The following is a 24,372-nucleotide window of genomic DNA, read 5'->3' as shown; positions in this document are numbered from 1 at the left end:
GTTGAGTAAACCGAGGCCTAGAAAATCAAGTAAGTTGCTCTCAACCCTTTTAACAAGCAAGATTCACAACCTTCATCACTCACCAAATTTTCAACAAAGCTGATAAATTCATATATCAGCTCTCATCACTCAAAGACAATGTTAGAGGGCAGCTAGGTGGTGCAGTGGCTAGAGCCCTGGGCCTAAGAGAGGAAGACTGAGTTCAAATCCAGGTTCAGACACTAGTTTGAGCCTGGGTGAGTCACACTTAACCCCACTGCCCTCAACAACCATAACAACAACCTGGATTTAAATACTACTTCTCATATTTGCTATGTGATGCTGGGCAAATCACTTACTCTCTAAGTCACAGTTTCTTCATTTGTAAATCATGATAACAGCTGTATAATGGCTATGAAACATTCTGAAAACAAATGCCAATCACTGTTATTATGTTTATAAGAAATAGGAATCAGGACTCTGCCCAGTTTCTAAAAAAATCAAGTATCATTGATTCTCCTCAATAAGTCATAAGAAAAATAAATGCCTAGTGGGTGCAGAACATTATGCCAAAAGCACTAGGGAGGAAGCAAAGCTTAGATACCAGTTCTGAAAGAGATCTCCAGTCCAGGAAGAAAATTAACCACAGACATCGAAAATTCTACCTGATAAACAAGTTAAAGAACCGCCAAACAAAGTGTTATGTGAGGCTTCCTAAGTTATCCATAGAATTAATCCAGAGGGGGAATTAAATGACTCTGACTCCAGGAAGAGCTGCCAGGTCCAAGTTCATTAGCCCTTGGAGCCAAGTTGCCTCCTGGCTATATCCACTGCTTCTTGACAGCATGACCGAGAAATGTCTTAAATATGGAGAAGAAAAGAGGGCGGAAAAAGTGACATGCTGCACAAGACTTCCTAAAACCACTGATTAGCTGTGTTGTGCAGACTCCACCAGAGTGCCATAGGGCTGGAGCTGGCATGAATGCATATTGGAATATAGTGAACTCAGCAGCCCCAAGATAGGAATCTAGTTCAGCTATACTGGGGGCACTTTCACCAGACCTGGATGAATGGAAGCTAGATGTGGGGGGAAGGGCATGAAGAGAAGGGCAACAGGACTGAAAAGAATACAGGGGAGGAAAGATCAAGCCCAGAAGGTAAAGGGTAAGACTTAAGTAAAGTAGTTAACCACAGTAATACTGGACCCAAGCCTCTAACCAGAGCTGCCTGGTTCTCTTAATTCAGAAATAGAGGACCAAGGGGACATAGCAAAAAAGACACATGGTTAGAGGTTAGAGGAAAAAGAACAGAAGGGCAGGCAGGCAAGGCAAGCTGAGGACACTCAACCCTGTGAATAACCCTTTCTTCTATGGAGCTAGCTGGACAAGTTACTCTTGACTTATACATTAAAAGTCAAGAGCAGTGATTCCCCACATCTAACCAAATCCAAAAGATAGGCAAGAAATGATTTAGTCCTTGAAGTCATTGAGCTCAGAATCCTCCTTTTAAAGATGGAAATACTGAGGCACACAGAGGTAAATCCTTTGCTCAAGATCAAACAGCAACTCTCAATGATGGTGAGTGTTCATAAGATTTAGATGGAAAGGACCTTAGGGTCCTTCATTTTCACAGATGGGAAAACTAAGTTCCCAAGGAAGAATTCCTGGCCCCCCCCCCCCCCAGTCAAACATGATCAGGTCACTACACCATGGCAAAATCCAGCAAAGACATGCCCCAAAAGTGCTCACTGAGTCCAATTTCTATATAATGAAAATGCAATTTCCTCACTGAGTAGTTAGTAAAATTAGAATGGTGTTCCCCTAGATAAAGATTTGGCCCTGAGAATTTTTTAATTTTGCAAACATTCTAAAAATTACACATATATAAACAAAAGATTGTTTCTTGGGAAAACTATGATTAATAGACAAAATAAATCAGAATGTGTGAGTGTCAATCACTTTTAAGTCATTTCTATCCTCAGTAATCATAATTAAAGATATAAAGAAGTTAAGAGCTCCTTGATCAGAGGAAACACAAGGATGCCAAAGTCAGTTTATCTCCTACTAACTATTCCAAAAGTCAATAGCAGACTTTACTATATGTTACTCTTTCTGGGTACTTAGTACATATGCCCTAGTGCTATAAAGTAAGCTTTTGGTCTAGGCTAAAGGAAAAGAGTTGATACAAAAATGTAACTGAAACAAAATCACCAATACCAAATTAAGTGGAAGTTTTTGTTTAGCTATTTTTCAGTTGTCAAACTTTTCATGACCCCACTTAGGGGTTTTTCTTGGCAAAAATACTGGAATGATTTGATATTTTATTTCCAGTTCATTTTATAGATTAGGAAATGGAGGCAAATAGGGTTAAACTCAGGAAGATGAGTCTTCCTGATTTCAGGTACTACCTATCAGCCCCTATTACACAAATAGGTACACAGCTATGGCAACCTGGAAACTCCCTTGAGTCAAGTCTTAGGGACATCAAATCAGAACCTTAAGTTACAAATGCTATAATAGTAAATATTAATACTCTTTCAGTTTCAGTAGAAAAACAATATGGTGCCAAGTGGCAAGACCCCCAAGCTAAGAGTCAGGAGACATGATTTTAGTCCTCATTTGGCTACCAACTAGCTTTCTGAACATTCAGCAAGCCAAGAGTAGCATTCCAGGCTTCTGTCTTCTCCATTGTAAAATGAAGGCACCAAACTGAATGATCTTTATAGTCCTTTTCATTTTTGACAAATCAGGAAAAGAAGATGTGGTAATGTGGCAGAGTAGATGGAAATCTTGAAATCAGGAGGAACTGAGTTCAAGTCCAACCCTAAGACATATACTGTATGACCTTTGTCAGGTTACTTAACTGCCTCAGTGCCCCTCAGGTTATTCCCTGATACAATAAATTGCAAAGTGGTCACCATCACCATACCATAGTAAGGGAGTTTTCTTAACAAGAGTTTCCTAAACAGAAGTAACTGGTCCTAACATTAAAAATAGTACAGTGCAGTATTAATATAGTAATAATATAATAGATATAAATTAGAAGACTATAATATTAGTCTTTTATAAGCATGGTAGAACACTGTCTGATAAAAGCATATAGTATTAATATGGTATAGTTAATAGAATGAGTTTAGTATATAGCATTAGTCTAATGAATGCATAGCATAGGGGAAGCTACTTGGCTTAGTGTTAGATTAATGGGCCTGGAGGCAGAAAAACCTAAATTCAAATCCAGCTTCAGACATTCACTAGTTCTGTGATACAGGGCAAGTCACTTAACCTCTGTTCACCTTAATCTACAAGAGAAAAAAATGGCAAACCACTCCAGTATCTTTGCCAAGATAACTTCTCACACAGTGTGGTCCATAGGGTCAGGAAGAATCTGACACACCTGAACAACAACAAAGTAAAGCCTAGTCTAGTCTTGAGTATTATTCTAGTATAAACCGAGCCTCCAACCTGGTGCAGTATTTGGGTTTGTTTGTTTGTTTTTTGCAAGGCAATGGAGTCAAGTGGCTTGTCCAAAAGCCTCACAGCTAGGTCTGAGGTCAGATTTGAACTCAGGTACTCCTGACTCCAGGGCTGGTGCTCTATCCACTGTGCCACCTAGCCACCCCAGTACAGTATTTGTATAATATTAGGGGTATAATAGTGAGCATGATCTGGTCCCTCTGTGTTTCTCTTGTGGGGAGAGCAGACCCATAATAGGGGGGTGGCTCATAGACTTTGGATAATGAAAGAACTCTAAAAATTGAGAATCACAAAACCTAAGTGACATTTCCAGTTCTGCTATACAACCATGTAACTTTCTTTAAATCTCTAGAGCCCCAATTTTCAATGATAACAAAACTGGAAGATGACTTTTAAATTTCCTTCTAGTTCTAAAATGATGATTGTATAGATATCTGGTCCAACTTCACCATTTCACAGATAAGGAAACTCAGAAAGGAGAGGTGACTTTTTCCAAGGTCTTCTAGTTTATGAGTGGCAAAAGTCAGAACCCTACTTAAGTATAGTGATTTCCAAGTCTAGTGTTCTTTATATTCCTTCAAAGCAGAAAAAGCCTAGTGCCCAGAAGCCTCAGTGGATACCATAATAATGTGCTGGCACCATAAAAGAGAAGCTAAAATGGTAAAGCAGGTTTATCTCTTTGATATGATAGTGAGCAGGACAGCCTGAGTCCTGAGATTCAAGAGAGTGAATAATCCAAGCACCCACCAGGAAAGGGAACTTGTGGCCGAGAATCAAAGAGGAAGAAAGGGTGATGATACACCTATCTCTGCCCAGTAAACCCTTTGCCTAGCATCATTGAGGTGATGTTGGGCCTGGAGTTGGGAAAACCTGGGTTCACATTCTACTTTGGACATTTAATCTGTCTGCCTCAGATTCTTCAATTGTTAAAATAAGGATAATAATAGCCCCTTCCAGGGTTGTTGTGAGGATCAATGAGTGCTTGGTACATAGCAAGCACTATACAAATGTTAAATATTATTATTATTAGTCAATTGCCCAAAATAGTCATTCATTTAGCAAATATTTACAGCCACCAATCATTTGCATAGTACTACAGGACCTACAAGGAACAACTATAAGAAAGGTCCTCCCCTCCAGAAGCTTCCATTCTAGTAAAAGAAAAGAGCATGTCCACAAATAACTAATAACTATAATGTTAAGGTAACAAATAATAAAAGTTATAGAAGTAGAACAGATGTGCCCTGTAGGAATTGAACAGACTGAGATATCTTTTTTTTTGCCTGGTGTGATTCTGTAACGGGATAAGATTTGAAATTGAAGGATTTCCTTAGACAGAGAAGGGAGGGAAGACATCTTAGAATCATGGCAGGGTTAGAACTAAATGGAACCTAGAAGTCATCTAATCCAATGCCCTCATTTTACAATGAAAGGCTATGTTTGAAGGCACGTTCACATTCAAAAAGCTGAGTAGTACAGTTTGGCTACTATAAGGGCATAGTGAGGAATGTTTAAAGGATATGAATGAGAAAGTAGATTTGGTCCAGACTGCAAAGGACTTGAATATCAAAAGAAAAGTTTTAAAGATAGGAGGATCCAACAGAAGAGTTTCGAATAGGGAAGTAACATGATAAAAAGCAATATTCTAGCTAGACTGATCTGTTCATATGGGTATAGAATTAGTAGGAGGGCTGACTCCCTCACCTTTTTAGAAAACCGTTCACAGGGTTTCCTAGAGCTGCCTGAATATGGTCATAAAGTAATGACCAAGCAGGCCCAAAATGAAGTGCCATTTCATGTGTGCCTCCCTACCTCTCAAGTGGCAAGGGCCTTGGGAAGTAAATGGCAGAGCAACTGAGAACTCAAATTAACTAATTCAGGAACTCTAGTTTCCAAAAGAGAAAGGCTTCTTCTCTTCTACCATATTTATCACAACAAGGATCTCAAAGTTTGGAAAGTTACTGGGCCATTTACTTCATAATTACTCAAACTTCAAAACATCCTAATCCACAAGCCCAGCTGCCTGGGCCCCTCTCCTCCTGGCCTTATTAATACTCTGGGGTCCCTCCATGCAAAGTCTTGTTAATTACATAGTTAAACAATGAGATGGAAAATTCTACTGTGATCTATTAAAAAAATGACTACCCCCCTGAAGTCATGCTGTCCGGGGGTGTGCAGAGTCCCAGATTTCTCTTAAGGACAGCAGGCGCCATGGCCACGGCCATGGCCTATGATTGTTTACAACACATGGACAGGTTCCACACCAAGGCCCATTTGGTGGAGTTGATTTAAGGCTCTCATTAAAATGTTCCTTTGTTGAGCACAAGGCAGCTTCCCCTTCACACACACACCCCAGGAGATTCCAGATCTCATGTCCCATTCCTCGAGCTCCCTCTTGGTTCCCCCCTCCCCCCTCCCCACCACACACTAACGTCACAGGATTAACATCTGAGGAGTTGGTCTTCTCCTCACTGAAGGAATTTAGCATTTGCTGTACTTGGGCAATGAGGCTTCAGTTCCACAAGAATGCCCACCCCTAGAATTCGTGGAACACTCCTGGTGAGTCCCAAACAATAAGATGGTGAGGAGCCATCACAGCAAACTTAAATTCTAAAAGACAGGAGAATCTAGAGGATAGCCTTTTCCCATATGGTTAGAGGACTCCTGGATCACAGAAACAATCATCAAACTTCCTTTCAGAACAGATGTGGACCCAGCCAAATGTAATAACTAATCTGCCAATCACATTCTTTCCTTCAAGGGGTCTAAGATAGCTCTGGAAATGTCCCAGGACTCCCTTGCTTTTATGGGCAAACACTTGTTTCTCCTTTGCTTCCACCAAGCCCTAAGACCCGGAGCACAAAAGGTAAAAAGATAACAGAAATTCACCACCTCTAACACCGCGCCCCCCCCCCAATCAAATTACTAAACAGGTGTCACGAATTATAGGTCAAACGTGCAAGACAAGCAGAAAGCCAAGAATATGGCCAGAAACCTCATCTCACAGGGAGCACAAGGTCTGTAGTAGCAGCTGTTATTATGGGTCAAAGAGGCCAACTATCTCAAAGCTGCTCCAGAATCCTCTGCTTCTTCTGAACCAGCTCCTCTTAGTTAGGAGCAAGCCAGCAACAAGGATGGCCACAAGCTTGGGGAAGAAATGGGGGAGGACAACTTCAGAAGAGTGTTAAAAAATAAAAGACATCAGATAGATTTCACACAGGCACACCTCAAACTAAAGTGCCTGGGCCCTCCAAGAAGAAAAACGATACACTTTTCAGCTCGTCTGGAAAAGAAGGAAAAGGGCTAGCAGGCATGAACTTTTCCTTGGCCCTCACCATCCAAGGGAAGGATGTAGACCGGGAAAAGGGGTCAAATACCCAGCGGGGCAGCCGCTTGAGATCTCATTCTCCACCTCTTCCCGGGCCAGCCATGACCGACTTTGGCAGGAGCCACTGGTGCCAGCTGCATCCTGTGCGCATCCCGTGCCCACCCGGCCTGAGAAGCTGCTCCCGGAGCCGGGCGGGGAGCTCACTGCCCTGGAAGGACTACGGGGAGGAGGGGAAGCCCCCCCCCCCCCATTCGTCCCCTTGGTGCGCGCTCCCCAGGAGCCCAGATCGCTGCTCAGCAGAAGGAAAGAGGAGGGAGCCAGCCCGGCTGAACAAAGGTCCGTCCGCGCTGGAGCGGAGGGCTGGATGGATAGACGGGTGGATGGTTGCGTGGAAGCCCCGGGGCCGCCGGGCGCAACCCACCTCCCCAAAGAAAGGGCTCCGCCCGGAGCCCGGCGCGACCCCGCCCCGCCAGGCAGCCGGCCCCGGGCGGGCAAAGCTCTGAGGCTCTCCCCACTCGGGCCCCCACAGCCCGTCCGCCCGGGCCAGGTCTCGGCAGGCAGGTGAGGTCGATGCCCAGGTGGGCTTCCCTGCGCTCCGCCCCGGGCGCCGGCCCGGCTCCGCGCAGCCCGCGCCCTCCTCCCCAGGACGCTGCGCTCCCTCGGTACTCACCACCCAGCAGCAAGAGAAAGCCGAGGAGTGGCGGCCGGTGGGGGCTGCCCGGGGCCCCCAGTTCCGCTTCCATCGAGGCCGGCTCTAGAGAGGAGGGCGAAGGAAGAAGAAAAGCAGCGGGGAGCAGCGCGGGACTCGAAGGCGAAGCTGCTAGGAGCAGGAGCCGGAGCCGGGGCCGGGCCGCCGCCGCCGCCGCCGCCGCCGCCGCCGCCGCCACCGCAGCAGCCCGAGGTAGTGCCGAGAGCCGCCGCGCCGAGCCCGCGCGCCCCGTCCCCAGGACAGCCCGCAGCCGCGCGCCGCCGCCAAGGGAAGCCCCGCCCCTCGACGCCCCCTCAGCACCCCTCTCCCGGCGCGCGCGCACCGCCCCCCTCCCAACCCCGCCCCTTCAGGATACCCCCTCGCCAGGCCCGCTCCTAGAGCCCCGCCTTTTCAAAGCGCCCCGCCTTCTCCGAGAAGCCCCCTCCCACCCCCCCCCAACCCTCACTCCAGCTCAGTCGTAGCTGGGAGCCCCGCCCCTCACCGCCCCCCCACCTAAACCTCCATTTGGAGACCCGCCCTCTCAAGCACCCCGCTCAGTGTAGTACAGGTACCCTTTCTCCACAGTTTAGTTGGGGTGCGGAACCCGACTTCTTTAGAACCTCCTCAACCTCAGCCTCAGGGTTTCATAAATCGGACAGGATCTGGGAAGGACCTGGAGGGGATGAAAAGGAGGAGGGAGGGGGGTAGCCAGGACTTAAGATGAGGGCAGTATGGAAAAAAAGGGGGAGACCTGGTGGGTAGGAAATGGGGGGTAGTATAGAGAAGAAAAGGGAGGGAGGACAATGTGAAAGTGACTTTGGGAGAATAGGAAACTGTGTTAAGAAAGGAGGGAGATGAGAGGGAACAGTGTGAGGGGGTGGTAGGAAGGATAGGGAACAATGTGGGGAGGTAGAAGACCTGGATGAAATGGGGGACACTGGTATGAGATGAGGGTGGGACAGAGAACAGTGAGGGGAATTGTTTCTGAGACCTGGACAATTTGAGAAGACCCTAGGAATTGTATATTTTCATTTGGGTCAGACTTGGCGCTTTCCCCTCAAACACTATACAAACAGGGACCCCAAGAAAAAAATCTCAAAGAGAGATTGGGTGATTTTAGACCACTTGTTTAATCCTGGGAGGGAGGTCTCCCTACTCCCCAATAATCTGAACTTCTACATCAGCCTTAGAAGCACAGTTTCCTTGGTGTCCTCAGGATTTGAAGCTAATTTGAATCCCCTAGGACATGGCTGCCAACTGGAGAAGGCTCAACAGGGAAGCTGTGGTCTGGCTCTGGCCCAGCACCAATCTGAACCTAAAGCTAGAAAAAGCTGGCCTCAGGAATGCAGCAAGTAGGATCTTATTAGCCAGACAACTTCAGTCCCAAGTCCATCACTGGACAATGTGAATTGCCAGAGCCCTCCATGACTAGGGGCATCTAGTTGGGTTTCAAGTGGTGGGTCTCCCTGGTTTAGTCCTTCCAAGGCTCTCAGTGGCCCCCCTCCCCTCCCCCCCACATTCTTCCTTTGTTGTAAGAGCTGCAAGGGGTGTAGGAGGAGAGTGTGCAAGAGACAGACTCCACAAGATAGGCTCCAGCTGCTGTTCACTCCTTCAGGATGTGCTGGGGGAGATCATAGTGTCTTCTTTTCTAATAGGCTGGAGCGGGTGGGGGGGCGCCTTTGAGGGACTGGGACTGAAGGGTTCCAGCTTAGCCTTCACTTCCGTTTGGTTTTAAGCTAAAAGAATGATGGGGGGAGGGCTTCCAGAATCCTAGAGCTCTGGGTGAAGAGCTCTACTTCTGCCCCAGCAACAGAACTCTAGGGACCCACATGGCCACCACATGGGAGAGCCAATTTTCATTACAGCTAATGCTTTTTACAGAGCTCTTTCTGATGAATCCTTGACAATCAAGTCTTGCTAATAAGCTTCCTATGTCCCCACCTCCAACTCCCAAACCCTTCACTGGCATCCTTGAAACCCCTATAAAATAAACTGGATAAGGAAAAAAAAATACCAATGATAATAATAGCTAACATTTATATAGTGCTTTAAAGTTTGCAAAGTACTTAACATGTTATCTCCTTTGACCTTCACCACAAACCATAGGTGCTGTTCCTACCTCCATTTTATAAATGGAAAACTGAGGCTCAGAGAGGTCAATCAACTTGCCTAGAGTCATATAGCTCTTAAGAATTTGAAGCAGGATTCAAAATCAGGCATTTCCAATTCTTAGGCCAACACTCTAGTCAGTAAATCACCTCACCACTATATCTCCTCTTTTTCAAGTTCATGATCACCTCTTCTTCCTTTTCCATTGGTCTCCAGTATTTACCATGGTCCTACTTATCCTATTTCCCCAAGACAAATGTAGAAGACTCATATCCTGATTATTTTATTTAAGAAAAGTGAAATATTTGGACCTGAAGGAAAGGAGCGTGTAGAGAAAAAAGGCCAAGGAATAGGAATGTGGCCAATCCAAAGACCCTTCATACTAAAACGATGATAGTGGGCTTCAGGTCTCTATTCCTGTGGCATATCTGCTTCCTAACTCAGTTCTTGGAGGACTTAGCACTACTCTAGAACACAGCAGAGTAAAAGGGAGCCCAGCAGGGCCTTCCTGAGGGTGGAGCCAAAGCCCAAAAGGGTAGAACAACCCAACAGTTTGCAAGTTTTCATCCCCACTGTTCCCCCAAAGTCTGACAGTCTGTTCCTTAGGACACAGTAGAGGCAGGAGCCATGGAGAATGCTGTATGCTTGTAGAATCACAGTAGGGAAGATCCTAGGGAGTCAGATGTCAGCTGCTTGAATAGAGGTTCATAGTGCTAGCACTGAGGCCGCGTGAGCCCTAAAAGAGATCATACTCCATTAGTCCAGGCCACCTTCAATTCCATATTCCCTGTTCATTTCTCCTCCAAAAGGACTCTTCTCCAAAGCCTAGAATAAACTTTACATCCTTTAAGTTTCTAATTTAAAAAGGAATTGTCCTGGAAGGATTTTTTTGCCTTTCATTAAAGCATGCCAGAATTTTCCTGAAGTCCTTTTCGTATGGAAAAAATAGCTGGGAAATTATCTGTGTATTACAGACCTGAGAGATGAAAGGGACTTAGAAAATGTTAGTCCAAACCCTTCATTTCTCAGCAGCCCAAGAAGGTGAAGGACTTGTCCACAGTCACAAAGGTAATAAGGAGCAGAGGCTGGAATTCAAACCCAGGTACCTGGACCCAAATACATACTTCTTTCCACTAAACCATGTCTCCATATCATTTATTACTATGAATGGTCATTTCCCCATTAAAGTGGTAACTTGCTCTTGAACTAATGTCACCTTTTTTTTTAAGTGCTTCTATTTGTTCCCTCTCCCCCACACTTGAGTCCATTCCTCAGAAGTACACAGCAAGTATATACTTCTTTGTTCCCTACCTTTCCTCTCAGATAGGCCTTTGATAACCCCCAGGAATAACCCTGCTTAGCCTTCTCTCCCCTCTTCCCCAATGCCTCTTATTTGAATGATCTTAGATGGTTTCATTCCTTATTCCTCTTCCACTTATCTGCATGCTCTCCTACTTGGAGTTTGGCTGTCATTCCCTACTTGATCCCCACCTCCCACCCAGGCACCCTCCTCACCTGAAGGGACTGCTCACTGGGCTGATTTAGATGACTCAGGGAGGCGGCCCGCTTCATGTTGCTGCTATAAGGGAAAAAAAGAGTCTCCTGAGCCTAGCTCTCCCTAAACCTACCTGCTTTATTTCTGTGGGCTCCAGGATCCCCACTCTTGCTGACAGGCCTTGATCACTTGTTTTCTTCTCCTGCCTTGTTTCTTTCTTGCAGTTCTTACTTTTCCACTGGGTTCTTTTTTCCTGCCCTTATGCTACTCCCCTCTACCTGGAACTCCCCTCCCCAGATAACCAGCAGGTTTCCTTCCTTTTCAATTACCTCTTCAATATTTACTTTTTTTTTTTCAGGGAGCCATAGCCATAAGGAGATGGGAGAGGGGGAAGGAGAGGAGTTGGGAAAAAGCAATGTTTTCACAGTTAGTTGTCCTCACAATCCAGTGTGTACCTGGAAGGTCGGGCCTCATTTCCCTGCAGCTTTCTTACTAGTAGTTCACTGCTTCGTCGAAACACATCTCGGATCTTGCCTAGAGAACCACTCCTCTGCAGGGTCCCACTACCATCCTGGAGGAAAAGGGAAGGAAAGGACAGCTGAGAGGAAGACTCAGCAGACATTAGCCTTCCCTATCCAGTTCTACCCCCATCTTTATGCTCAGAGAAAATGCCAAAGCAAAACAGATGGAAAAGGGGATAATTTCAGGTCTAACCCCCTACCCAACAGTTCTACCTACCCACATACCTCCAAAAGCAGCAAAAGGGACAGGGTATAGGGAAAAAAGAAAAAGAAGAAAAAAAAATCACTCACCCCTGACCACTCTACAGCCACAGAGGCCTCCTCACCCCCTTCAAATTTAACACTGGCAGAATGGCTTTCCTGGGCCTCCCCAAGCAGCTCTACTACCTTAGTCTGGCTGATGGGGTCTGTGCCCTGGCAGGAAAAGGAAGAGAAGAAAGGTAGTGTTAGGGATTTCCAGATCCATAGATTCCTAAAGTTGTTTCACCAACCCCCAACCACAAGCCATCTACCTATAACCATCCCAATGTGACTCTTCATGGTTTAGCCTTCTTAAAGATGAAAAGTCATTCCCCTACATTGTCTCTCTTTCCTTCTTAATAAAGTGTTATTTGAGTCTAGACCCCTGGTGAAAAAAAAAAAAAGGGAAGGAAACAAAATTTAGATAGCATCTACTTCTGTGTTGAGTATATAACCCTTAAAGGTTATGCTATATGATCCATTTTTACAGCTGAGGAAACAGAGGTAGGCAGAATGACTTACTCAAGGCCATACAGCTAGTAAGTGTTAAGGCTGGATTTGAATTTAGATCTTCCAGATTCCATGGACCAACAATGAATTTATTCCATACCCCACATAGCTCAAAGAAAATATGGGCTCTAGGTCTTCTCTAATTCTAGCCTCCTTTTTAAAAATTGTTCCCTTCTCCTCCTACTTTCACTGAACCAGAGAAGAGCCTAAGCTACTCAGCCTCCAAGGTGTCCTTCCCTAATCTCTTCCCCTTTCTAGTTTCCTACCTGTTTTCGGGAACGCAAGGCACATTCCTCCAGAGTCTCAGCTGCCTCTAGCTTCCCCTGGCGTCGGTAGAGAGCTCCAAGGTTCCTCAAGGTAGTGTTGACTGTAGGGCTGTAGGTGGTGAGGCCAGCAAAGGTAAATTGGATCAGAGAAGGGGTTGTAAAGATGATATCAGAAAGAAGAAAAGAGAAAGACCAGGAAAGGTAGACCCTGGAATCTCGACAACTGGGGTACAGGAAAACAGCCTGCTCTTGTTATTTAGTCACCTCTTTTGGGCTTAGAGCATTCTTCTTACCTGCTGACCTTGCAAGCCTTGTACCAGCCCCCATATTCAGCATAAGGCATGCCATCCCTATGTCGGTTCTGCAAAAGAAATTGGAGAGAAACATGAGAAATAATGTAGGTTATGAGGTGAGAATAAGGATAATGCTAAAACACTCTTGGGGTCAGAAGCTGGGCTGAGGAAGGTGTCCTGAAGCAATAGAGGTAGCTAAGAGAGACTTGGGGTGGGGGGTGAGGGTGGGGAAGAGTGAAATAGAAATGAGGACAGAGCCATCCTCAGTGTACCAGGGTCTATATTCCCAGACTCACTTTGCTCATTTCTTCCCGTTCCTCTGCATGCATCCATATGGGCTTATGGTCATCTAGGGAGAGGTAACATACAGGACAGGAAATAGAAAGTTTAGAAGGATATGCTGGGTCTGGGGAACTCAGGTCCTAGGGGCAGACTATCCTGCCCTTGGGCAGTAGGATCTAAGTCACCCCAGGAGCCATTGTAGCTTTAGGCCATGTTCTTCCCTTTGGCCACCCACAAGTCCCACACCCACCATCCACAGACCCAAATTCCTGCACATGGGCCCGGGTTAGAATCTCCTTGTACAGAGTCTCAGCTTCTGCATATTTTCCCTGTTTCAGGTAGCAGGAGGCCTGGGGTAGGAGGCAAGAGGTACAGAAGGGATATTATGGATATTATAAGAAGAGGAAGGAATAAGGTTTCTGTCAAATTGGTTATAAAACAACTTCCCTACATTCATTCATTCTCTCCCCCCCCTTTTCTACCTCCCTCTCTCTACTCTGACCATTTTCCTAATTTACTAACTTCCCACCATCCCCAGACTCAAACATCACTCTATCTTTCTTCTTCTCCCCCAAAGAAAGGGTTGATAAATTCTTGGATTACCTATTTATCCATCCTGGGGCAGCTTTTTACCCACTCCCCACAACCCAGCAGTGGAGATGAGAACAAGGACAAAACTAGAAGGGGTACAAGCACTACACAATCAGACTATAAGTGTAAAGTGCTTTGCAAACCTCAGAGTATCATATGAATGTTAACTATCATTCTCATCATCAACATAACTACTATTACTATTACCCCATCTCTTCCCACCAAACAGTGTCTTCATTAGGGGAATGTCTAGTTAGACAAAGGAAGATTCTGGTAACTTTAGGGGCTCCTCCCTTCTTCCTTTTCCTTCTTCCCCTCACCAGATTGTTCTTGGTGCGGGTCACATTTGGGTTGTCTGGACCCAGTTGGCCTTCATAGATGGCCAAGGCCCGGCCATAGTATCGCTCTACTGCCTCATATTTGCCTTGGTTCTGACACAGGAGGGCCAGATTGTTCAGCTGCTTTGCCACATCTGGGTGGTCATTGCCCAAGACCTGGCAGGGAAAGAGAGAGGGAAATGAATGCAGGTCCTGGGTTAAGAGTCAGAAGGGGGAAAATTGAAGAAAACAGAGTAAAAAAGGCTAGGGTTGGGGCAGAATGGAGGAGATAAATGAGGATTAGAAAGAAAGAATCCCAGATCTAAGAAAAAGGAAACACCTTTTCTCGGATCTCTAGGGCTCTCTGACACAGTGGTTCTGCTTCCTTATACTTGCCCCTCTTCCCATAGAGCACAGCCAAATTGTTGAGAGTGGCAGCCACCTGTGGAGAAAACCCATCCTTGTCAAAAGTCAGCCCTGAAAAGTCAACTTAAACCATCATAAACCCAAAGGACGTGGAAGCTGCCATTCCTGGGATTCCTTGCCCCTTTTTCTTTCTTTCCAGCAAATGGGGCTCTATTATATATATATTTAGGTTTTTTCAAGGCAAATGGGGTTAAGTGGCTTGCCCAAGGCCACACAGCTAGGTAATTATTAGGTGTCTGAGACTGGATTTGAACCCAGGTACTCTTGACTCCAGGGCTGGTGCTTTATCCACTACACCACCTAGCTGTTCCTGTAAATGGGCTCTATTATGGAAATAGCTAGATAGGATTTAGAGATTAGCTATCCTAAGTCTACCCCCCCACCCCCACACACTGCCCCCCCCACCCCTGTTGGAGAGAGGGATCAGGGAAAAGCAAACATGCTAAGATGGGACAGGGAGGAAGACGAAGGGATGCTGACCGCTGGATGATCCCGTCCCAGGGTGCTCTCACGGATGCTCAGGGCATCATTCAGCAAATGGGCTGCCTCCTTATATTTGTTCTGGTCCCTATAGGAGGACAGGACCCCAAAAGTTATGGAGACAGGTCACCCTGTATGTACCTGATCCCACCTTCCCACCTAGTTAGCCTAGATCATCCCCATCAGTCAACCCCTTATGCAGATCTAGCCCTCCTTTCATTGAGGTATAGGGGACAGCTAGAAAAGCTTCTATGAGGACAGAAAGCCTAGGTGTTAATACCATTGGGTAGGATTCACTGGTACTTCATTGCCTGTTTATGGAACAAAACAGGTGTTACTCCTGAGAAGAGAACAGAAGACCAAGGAGAGAAGACAGTGACTCTGATGTAAAGGGGAGAGGAAGTCTTATGGGAAATGGAACAAATAGAAGGCCTCAAAAATAGGAGTGAAAGGGATAGAAGTTGGGGGAAGGGGTAGGAAGGTAATAAGTTCAAGGGACTAGTCCATCTTGAATTTTCTGTGTAGTAGGTGATAGATAAATGTTTATTGTTCTTGTTTTAGGTAGCAAATAGGAAAACCTGAGGGAACTTGAGGAAAGGAGAACAAGGCCTCAAGTAGGGTAGAGAAAGACAAGTGTACCAAGTAGGACTGGGGGCGGGGAAGGGAAGTCTTACCGATAGACCAAGGCAAGGATGTTGAGCATGGTGGCAACATCAGGGTGGCCTCTGCCTGAGGTGCGCTCCAGGTCTTCTAGGGCCTGTTTGCAGAGTGGCACTGCTACCTCATATCGGCCCTGAGCTGCATACTGGATCACCAGGTTGTGCAGAGTCCGCAGTCGGGCTGGGATCTCATAACCCGCATGCTGAGCAGCTGCAGTGCCCTTGGGCACTGGGACAGCACCACCTCAATCTCAGAGGTTGCCATTGTGTCCACAAAGGACCCCTCTACACACTTGAATCCCACCCCATCCCCATTGCTCCCAAGCTCATGGTTTTTCCCCCTCCATCAATGATCCCCTCCCAAGTCCATTCTCAGATCTTATCTCCTCCCTTGTCTATGTCTTTTAATGGCACATCTAACTTCCTCCACTTCTCACCCCAATCCCTTTATACTCCATGACAACTTCTCACACTTACTTTGCCCCAGTCCTATAAATCCACTCTCACAGACTGAGGTGTTTGAATCCCAAAAGCATAGGGTTCTATCCTCAGTTCCTGTTCTATTTCTATGCCCTGCTATGCCAGAACCAGGGCAAGAATGAGGAATTTAAATGGTACTAGAAGTGGGTTAGCTTATTAGTTGTCTCTACAAGAGGCAATTGGGGTCAGGGAGCACAGGCTTTCCTTTCTATTGTGATTCACTCTCTGGTCTCAGGGATTGACTCACAGTCATGGCTGTGCTCTTCTTCCTCCTCATTGGGGAAGAGATCATCCAGGGAATCCTTACTGGAATTGCCCTCTTTCTCCTCCTGAAAAGAATTGAAGCAGCACATGATGGCATGAGTTCCCTGTAAGCTACTAACTTATGGGATCCATAATTTGCAAAACTATCTCTCCTTTTGATTCTAAGGAAGGCTAGGATTTAACCTAAACAAAAGTAGTCTCTTGAATTTTTAAAAACCAGTCATCCATACTAGAATGCCACATCCCTCCCTTCCTTACTATTCTACCTATAAACTACCTTCTTCAGAAACCTTTTCCTTATCAACCCTCACCATTTTCCAACTCATTAACAATATCTACTTCCTTCCTCCTACTGGATTCAGGTAATTAGTCTTGTATTGATCCATATGTACTTATGAGGATTATGTGTCTGCCTCATCTATCTTGAAGGCAGGGAATGAATCTGATCTTTAAAAATGTACCCCAACACTAATTTTTGTTGGTGGAGCTATGAACTCATCCAACCTTTCTGGAGAGCAGTTTGGAATTACGCCCAAAGGACAACAAAAATGTGCATACTCTTTAATTCAACAATACCACTACTGGGTCTGTACTCTGAAGAGATTATGAAAAAGGGTAAAAAAACATCACTTGTACAAAAATATTCATATCAGCCCTATTTGTGGTGGCAAAGAATTGGAAATTAAGTGAATGTCTATCGATTGGGGAATAGCTTAATAAATTGTGATATATATATATATATATATACATATATATATATATATATATGATAGAATACTATTATTCTATTAGAAAACAGGAGGGATGAGAATTCAGAGAAGCCTGGAAGGATTTGCATGAACTGATGCTAAATGAGATGAGCAGAACCAGAAGAACACTGTATACCCTAACAACAACATGGGAATGATGGTCAACCTTAATGGACTTGCTCATTCCATCAGTGCAACAATCAGGCACAATTTTGGGGTATCTGTGATGGAGAATACTATCTGTATCCAGAGAAAGAATTGTGGCGTTTGAACAAAGACCAAAGACTATTACCTTTAATTAAAAAAAAAACTTATATAATTTAGCTATCTCTTATACTTTACTTTTCTTCCTTAAGGATATGATTTCTCTCTTATCGCATTCAACTTAGATCAGTGTATACCATGGAAACAATGCAAAGACTAATAGACTTCTGTGGAAGGTGGGGGGAAGGAAGCAAGATTAAGGGAAAAATTGTAAAATTCAAAATAAATAAAATCTTTCTTTTATTAAAAAAAGGGGGGGGAAAAGTAGCTTCAAAAAAAATATACCCCAAGCATCTAGGCTAACACTAGAATCTTGCCAATACTCATAATTTTCTGGTTGACTTTCACTGTTTTTTTTAAATTATTATCATTTGATAAACATTTCCCAATTACATGTAAAAATTTTTTTGACAATCCTTTTTCATTTTTCTTTCTTGTTTTTTTTTTTTTTGCAAGGTAATGGGGGTTAAGTGGCTTGCCCAAGGCCACACAGCTAAGTAATTATTGTGTCTGAGGCCGGATCTGAACTCAGGTACTCCTGACTCCAGAGCCAGTGCTCTATTCACTGCCCCACCTAGCCACCCCCCAGACAATCCTTTTTCTTAAACTTTGAGCTCTAGATTCTCTTTCCCCCTCTCATCTCATTTCCCTCTTTGAAAAGGCAAGCAGTTTGAAATTATACTTGTGAAAGTTGATCTTCATCAACTTTAATTAATTCCCCATGACTAACTTTGTTCCCTGGAGTCAAGAGCCTTTCTCACCATAAAGACTATCATTCTTATTAAAGCACTACCTCTCTGATTTCAGAGAAACTTGATAAGATTTATATGAACTGATACAAAGAAAAGTGAGCAGAACCAGAACATTGTATATAGTATCAGCAATACCATACCAAGATCAAGTATGAAAGGCTTAGCTACTCTGAACAATACAATTATCCATGACAAAGGACTCATGAAGAAAACTGCAATCCACCAGATTTTCCAGATTGTAACTCTCCAGAGAGAGGACAATCAGAGGTCATATTGAAGGATGTTGTTTTTCCACTTTATTTTTCTTGTTTTTTTCTTTTTTGCAATACAGCTAATAAGAAAGTCTTTTACATGACTTCACATGTATAGTGAGTATCATGTTGCTTGCTTTCTCAATGGGTTGGGGAGAATATGAAGGGAGGGAGAGAATTTAGAACTCAAAATAAAAAAAAAAATTGGAGGAGCAGCTAGGTGGAGCAGTGGATAGAGCACTGGCCCTGGAGTCAGGAGTACCTAAATTCAAATCCAGTCTCAGACACTTAATAATTAATTACCTAGCTGTGTGGCCTTGGGCAAGCCACTTAACCCCGTTTGCCTTGCAAAAAAAAAAAAAATGGTCTACCTTCCTATTTTAAGCCTTCAACACCTACTTTGGTGCCCCAGCTGAGCACCTGGGTTGGAGTCCTATCCTGGAATCATGGACTTCACTCATGGAAATCACTCAACCTCTTTAAGTCTCATTTATTTGTAAAAAGGTGGACAATCTCCCTTTCACTGACCACCTCCCAAGGTGCAAAGTCTTTGACAGTGAAATGTGAGCTTTGGCAGATCATATTGAAATGGGAAAGACAGAACTTGTATTGGACTATGTTTCTGACAGTCCAAGTACCAGCTCAGCTAACTTTTGAGAGAATCATCTTAAGTTCAACTTCATGTTTATGGGTAGATTTTTTTTTAGCCCTTTCAATTTTCAGAGACCATCTAGTAAGATTTTTTAAAAGATTAAAAAAAAAAAGGAAGCATCTTCAGTGATGAAATTATATCCTGGAAGAATGTAAAATTATATAATATGAAGTTATAACCTGAAAAAATACCCCAAAAGTACTGACAAAATGACAAAATGTAAGAAGTGCTGGGCATGAAAGCCAGCAATAACTGGGTTTGAGTCCTAGTTCATGTCCTACCTGTGACTATGGGTAAATCAACTTAGCCTCTTGAAATTGTTTCCTCTTCTGTAAAATGGGGACAAAATCCTGCACTATCTACCTCATAGGACTATTGCAGAAAGAATCTTTTGTAAACTTTAAAGAGAACCTTAAAGAGCTATATAACTTTGAACTCATTGTTTATTAACCATAGTACTGAGCATATAGTAGGAGTTCAATAGGTCTTTGTTGGTGCCTGCTCACTGGCCTACCCTCTGCCCAAGTCTTGGTATAAGGTTCCCACCTTGTATTCACGATGGCCCTTTCCTGTCATCTTACTCACCGCAGAAGGTCCATCTTCATCATACTGCCGCAGCTGTCCCATGAATTCCAGGTGCTTTTTCTCCTCTTCCAACTGGGCTACTGCCTGTTCACTGCGCTGCAGGCGCTGCTGGGTACCTGCCAGCTCATCCCTAAGCCACTGATTCTCTTGACACAATCGCCGCACCTGGGCCCTAAGCTTCTGCTTCTCTGACTCCACTGTGCCCAGGTGGTTTGCCAGAGCCAGCATCACCTGGGAAGAGAAGACTGAACTAAAGGTTCTGTGGTAAGAACACCAAATTGGGAGTTAGAGGGCTAGAGTTCAAAACTCAGTTTTGCAACCTACTATCTGTGTGAAATTGGAAGTCATTTCACCTTTGTGGGTTTCAGAAATCGTTTCAATAAAAGAAAGAGATTGGATTTAACAGTCTCTAAATTCTCTTTCAGCTTTAAATCTATGCTCCTATTAAAACCACCAGGTATATGTATGGAAGGCAGCTGAAGGAATGGTAAGGGTTTTTTCCCCCACTCATAAAATGAAGGAATGGACTAAGTGATCTCTGAAATAGAGAACAGGGTATTAAGAAAACAGAAAGCTGTAGAACCCAGATACATGTGAAACAGAGTTCTCTCTTACTGGGACTTCTTTTTGTTGAGTTGTTTTTCAATTGTGTCCTACTCTCTGTGACCCATTTGGGATTTTCTCAGTAAAGATACTAGAGTAATTTGTCATTTTCTTTTCCAGCACATTTTTACAGATACAGAAACTGAGGTGAACAGGGTGAAATGACTTGTTCAAGGCCATACAGTCAGTATGTGTCTCTTTTTTTGGGGGGGGGTAAAGGCAATGGGATTAGGTGACTTGCCCAAGGTCATACAGCTAGGTAATATTAAGTGTTTTAGACTGAATTTGAACTCAAGTTCTCTTGACTACAGGGTTGGCTCTATCCACTGTGCCACCCAGCTGCTCCTAGTATATGTCTTAGGCCAGATTTGAACTCAGGAGAAGACTCTTCCTTACTTCAAGCCTGGTACTCTCCATTGTCTTAATGAGACATCTCTTCCCTATTCAGTTTAGCCCAACTCACCCAATCATTCTTTCCTCTGCTCTGTGCTTTATCTTTTTTACTTAAGTCAACAAGCATTTATTAAATATATGCTACGTAGCAGGTTCTGCACTAAGTACTCGGAGATATGAAGAATGGCAAAAAGACAGACTCTGATCTCAAGGGACTCACAGTCTAATGGGAAGATAATATACAAATGACTATATAATATAATTAGGAAATAATGGACAGAGGGAGGGCACTAGCATTACAAAGGGTTGAAGAAGGTTTCCCAGAGCAGGTGAGATTTTAGCTGAGACTTGAAGGCTGGGGAAACCAAAAGACAGAGATGGGAAGGAGAAAATTCTAACCAGAGGAATGAGTCTATGAAAATGCCTGGAGAAGGCACATCATGGTTGAGGAACAAGGAAAGTCAGTGTTCCTAGATTACAAAATAGAAGACAAAAATGTGTATTAAGGCTGTAAAGGTAGGAAGGGACTGAATTATGAAGAACTTTAAAAGTCAACAGAAGATTTTTAAATTTATCTCTGAAAGAAAAGGGAACCACTCTGAGTTAATTTTGAATAGGAGGGTGACATGGTTAGACTTGTGCTTTGGGAAGATCACAATTGAATAGAGGATGGATTTGAATGGGTAGAGATTTGTGGTCAGGAACCCAACCAGGAAGCTATTGCAATAATACAGATGTGTAAGATAATGAAGGCCTGCATCAGTGTGGTTGCAGTGTCAGGGGGGAGCAAGAGGCATAGATAAGAGATGTTACAAAGATAAAACAATGTTTTTTATTGACCTTCTCCCTCTCCCCACAATACATGCCTCCCTCAGTTTTTTCCATCTCTCCCAGTTCTTAGTCCTGAATTTTCCTCACAAACCCACTTATCCTTTCCTTTAAATTTTACTCTTACCCTCTTCTCCCCATCCCAGCCCTCTAGTTCCCAGGCTCTCCAATCTCACCTGTGCTTCCCCCAGACCCAGCTCAATGTTTTCCATGGAACGGCGAAGTTGCCGGGCCTTCTCATGCACCAGTCCAGCTTCATGGCCCTCATGCTGCAGGCACTGAATCGCATGAGCCAAGCTCTGTAACACTGCCTGGTGCTCACTTCTCAGTGCTTCGAGACCTTGACTCACTAGTCGAGTGCTCCCCAGGATCTCCTCTTGGCTCAATCGGTGTACTGATGCCTCTTCCCGTTGTCCCAGCACCAGACCTGACATCCTGGATCAGGGGATCCCAATGTGGGCTGGGAAGAAATGGAGGGAGAGAGAGAGAGAACAATTGAGTTTTGTGGGGAAGAGTTATGACAGCTAGAGTAAGAGAATAAAACTGAGTGTCCTAGGGAAAGCAAGACTTAATGTATGGAGATTAATAGTGGGAATAATTAAAGTTCAACAGAAGAAACATGGGGAGAAACAATGAACCTCAGGTATGAGGAATGCGTTGAGCAAAAGAAATATACAAATATTACAGAATGTGGAAGAGAAGAGTAATAATGAATTTTAGAGGAAAAACCAGAATTGGAATTGGGGTTGAGAGGTAGATGGTGAAGGAGGACATCGATAGAATAGAAGAAAGACAGATGTTAACTATGTTCTAGAGAAAGAGAAAGAGAGAAGCAACAGTTTTCACATTCTAAGAGACTAGAGGGGCTTCAGCTGTAAGAGTTGAGGCAGTTGTCTCCAAAAAAGATTTAATCATTTAGGGGCGACTAGGTGGTGCAGTGGATAGAGCACCAGCCCTGGAGTCAGGAGTATCTGAGTTCAAATCTGGCCTCAGACACTTAATAATTACCTAGCTGTGTGGCCTTGGGCAAGCCACTTAACCCTACTGCCTTGCAAAAACTAAAATTTAAAAAAAAAATTTAATCCTTTAATTTCCCTAGCTACTAAAGGTGCTTTCATCTCTACCTCACTCTGCCCTGGTTATTTCTGCTTCTTATTCAATTCTTATTCTCTACCCTATTCTTCCCCATGGCCCAGTCATTGTCCCAAGACCTATTACTCCAACCAAAGGTAAGGCCTTGGACAGCAGGGCTGAGATAGGAGCCAGGAGCTATGAGCCAGAAAGAACCTTACTCAGCTCAGCAGACTGGGAGACGCCCTATACAAAGTCCAAAAGTCCAGCACCACCTCACATGCCCCTCTCTCCAACTATTCAGAGCACCTGTCATAGGAGCCCCACCTAGAAGAAATGCCCTTTCTTTTACTATATGCCAAGCCCCAAACCCTCCAAAAGACCTATTCCTCCCTATTTCCCCCCAAAATACACAAAGCCAAACCTGAGCTCAGAACCCCTAAAAGGGAATAAGCAAGAGGAAGGAGAGAGCTTGCCTGGAAACCTACTGAAGAGTCGAGTTCTGCTTCCTTAAGTTTATAAGTCAAGAAAAATCTTTGTGCTTAGAGGGAGGTATGAGTACAAGAGTCTGTTTATATGGAAACAGCAGAGGAAATCTAACCCAGACCAGGTTAGAGGGAGCCCAGGGCTCGGGAAAGCAATATTTACTAACTTGAAAAATCAATTTCCCCAAGACAAGGAGAAATGCAGAATGTCTGCCGAAGAATAAGAAGAGGCATTATTGTCTCAGTCTTTGAGGTTCACTAGTAAGGATGGCTTCCTAATTAGGGAAATGGGGTAGGGAGATGAGAGAAAGCAAATAAGCCCCTGCCCACACCCAAGTGTGGCACGTAGGTTGTTCATTTATCCCAGAAGTTATGATAGTTGTAGTGGTTATATAAAATATAATTGTATAATATCTAACATTCAATAAGTAATAGATAATAGTGACATATATTGCCTTCTCTCTAACCTGATAGAATGTAAGTGTATATGTTACGGTGTGTCACCTGAGGAAAGAGAACAATAACTATGTTTCTGCTCAAGAGGAAGAGAGGACAACTTAATCTGACTTGCGGGGTGGGAAGGGTATCTGCCCGACTCCTAAGAGTGGGGTAAAGGTTTTCGACAGAGGATCAGGGGAGAAACTGTAAGTCCTATTGGGGAATGATCATCTGCGTATATGTCTGTCTGCTTCTTTGTCCTAGGAAGGGATGGAGATGTTTACATGTGTGTCCTAGGAGGGAGGGAGGATGTGTACGTACCCATCTATCACAGAAGAGAGGAGGATTGGGTATGTTTATACACAGTGCTCATTTAAGTCTGCCTCAGGAGTCCAAGGGCTCTGTATGTCCTGAGAAGCAGTGAGGAGGTCTATTCAAGGAGGAAGTTCTTATTCGAAGAGGGAGGTGTATGTCTGTCTGTCCAAGGCGAGGAGGCCTATGTGTGTGTGTCTGTCCAAAGAGGGGGTGACAGTATGCATGTCTATGTACCTGTCTGTCCAAGAAGGGCTGAGGGTGTCTCGGAGCCCGACCTCAGGCGGGGAAGAGGGAGGGTGTGTCCGTCCGTCTTCTGCGGGGTGTCCGCCTCTGCCCTAGGGTGCCAGCGTGGGATCTGGGCCCCCAGCCTGACTGCCTGGGGGGAGAGGGAGGGGGGGCTCTGCCAGAGACTCACCCTTGGCACGTCCGTCTATCCGCCGGTCCGCCCGCTCCCCCGCCGGTACTGCCCCCTTAAATCCAACATGGCCGTCGCTCAAGGCAATTGTTTTGACGGCTCCTGGGGGCGGAGTCAACCCAGGTCACGTGGACAAGAAGCCTTCCGTGACTGGCTGTGGACCGCGCCGC

The 24,372-nt window shown here is 44.6% G+C and overlaps 2 protein-coding genes across 4 annotated transcripts in view; both read right to left on the bottom strand.

The window, feature by feature from the left end:
- Positions 1-7,624, bottom strand: part of PTK7 (protein tyrosine kinase 7 (inactive)) — a 93,021-nt gene extending 85,397 nt beyond the window's left edge. The window contains exon 1 of the mRNA XM_074237002.1: positions 7,451-7,624. Coding sequence (XP_074093103.1) covers positions 7,451-7,523 — 73 coding nt within the window. The 5' untranslated portion in view covers positions 7,524-7,624. The remainder of the gene's footprint in view (positions 1-7,450) is intronic.
- A 540-nt stretch (positions 7,625-8,164) lies between these two features.
- Positions 8,165-24,323, bottom strand: KLC4 (kinesin light chain 4). 3 transcript variants are annotated; one of them, XM_074236999.1, is made up of 16 exons: positions 24,022-24,167; positions 21,655-21,938; positions 19,655-19,885; positions 16,385-16,466; positions 15,673-15,886; positions 14,999-15,086; positions 14,433-14,534; positions 14,096-14,269; positions 13,435-13,534; positions 13,199-13,251; positions 12,903-12,970; positions 12,610-12,718; positions 11,885-12,007; positions 11,528-11,643; positions 11,093-11,156; positions 8,166-10,313 (listed from the first exon to the last, which is right to left on the bottom strand). In XM_074236999.1, exons 2-16 carry the CDS (start codon positions 21,910-21,912, stop codon positions 10,263-10,265), a joined length of 1,833 nt encoding a protein of 610 aa, XP_074093100.1. In that variant the 5' UTR covers positions 21,913-21,938; positions 24,022-24,167; the 3' UTR covers positions 8,166-10,262. The 3 variants fall into 3 exon arrangements, with proteins under 3 accessions (XP_074093101.1, XP_074093100.1, XP_074093099.1); XM_074236998.1 differs by lacking the exon at positions 24,022-24,167 and adding an exon at positions 24,203-24,323 and having other exon boundaries at positions 8,167-10,313; XM_074237000.1 differs by lacking the exon at positions 24,022-24,167 and having other exon boundaries at positions 8,165-10,313; positions 21,655-21,921.
- Between the last annotated feature and the right edge of the window lie 49 nt (positions 24,324-24,372).

This window comes from Macrotis lagotis, chromosome 5, assembly GCF_037893015.1.
Source record: "Macrotis lagotis isolate mMagLag1 chromosome 5, bilby.v1.9.chrom.fasta, whole genome shotgun sequence".
In the NCBI taxonomy this organism is placed as follows: domain Eukaryota; kingdom Metazoa; phylum Chordata; class Mammalia; order Peramelemorphia; family Peramelidae; genus Macrotis; species Macrotis lagotis.
This window is presented reverse-complemented; position numbering and strand designations above follow the sequence as displayed.

Coding starts and splice junctions, on each gene's coding strand:
- KLC4 (XM_074236998.1), bottom strand. CDS start 21,912: ATGTCAGGTCTGGTGCTGGGACAACGGGAAGAGGCATCAGTACACCGA. Junction 15,087..15,672: donor ATCCTTGCCTTGGTCTATCG/GTAAGACTTCCC, acceptor GTCCTCCTATAG/GGACCAGAACAAATATAAGG. Junction 13,535..14,095: donor CCCGCACCAAGAACAATCTG/GTGAGGGGAAGA, acceptor CTCCTACCCCAG/GCCTCCTGCTACCTGAAACA.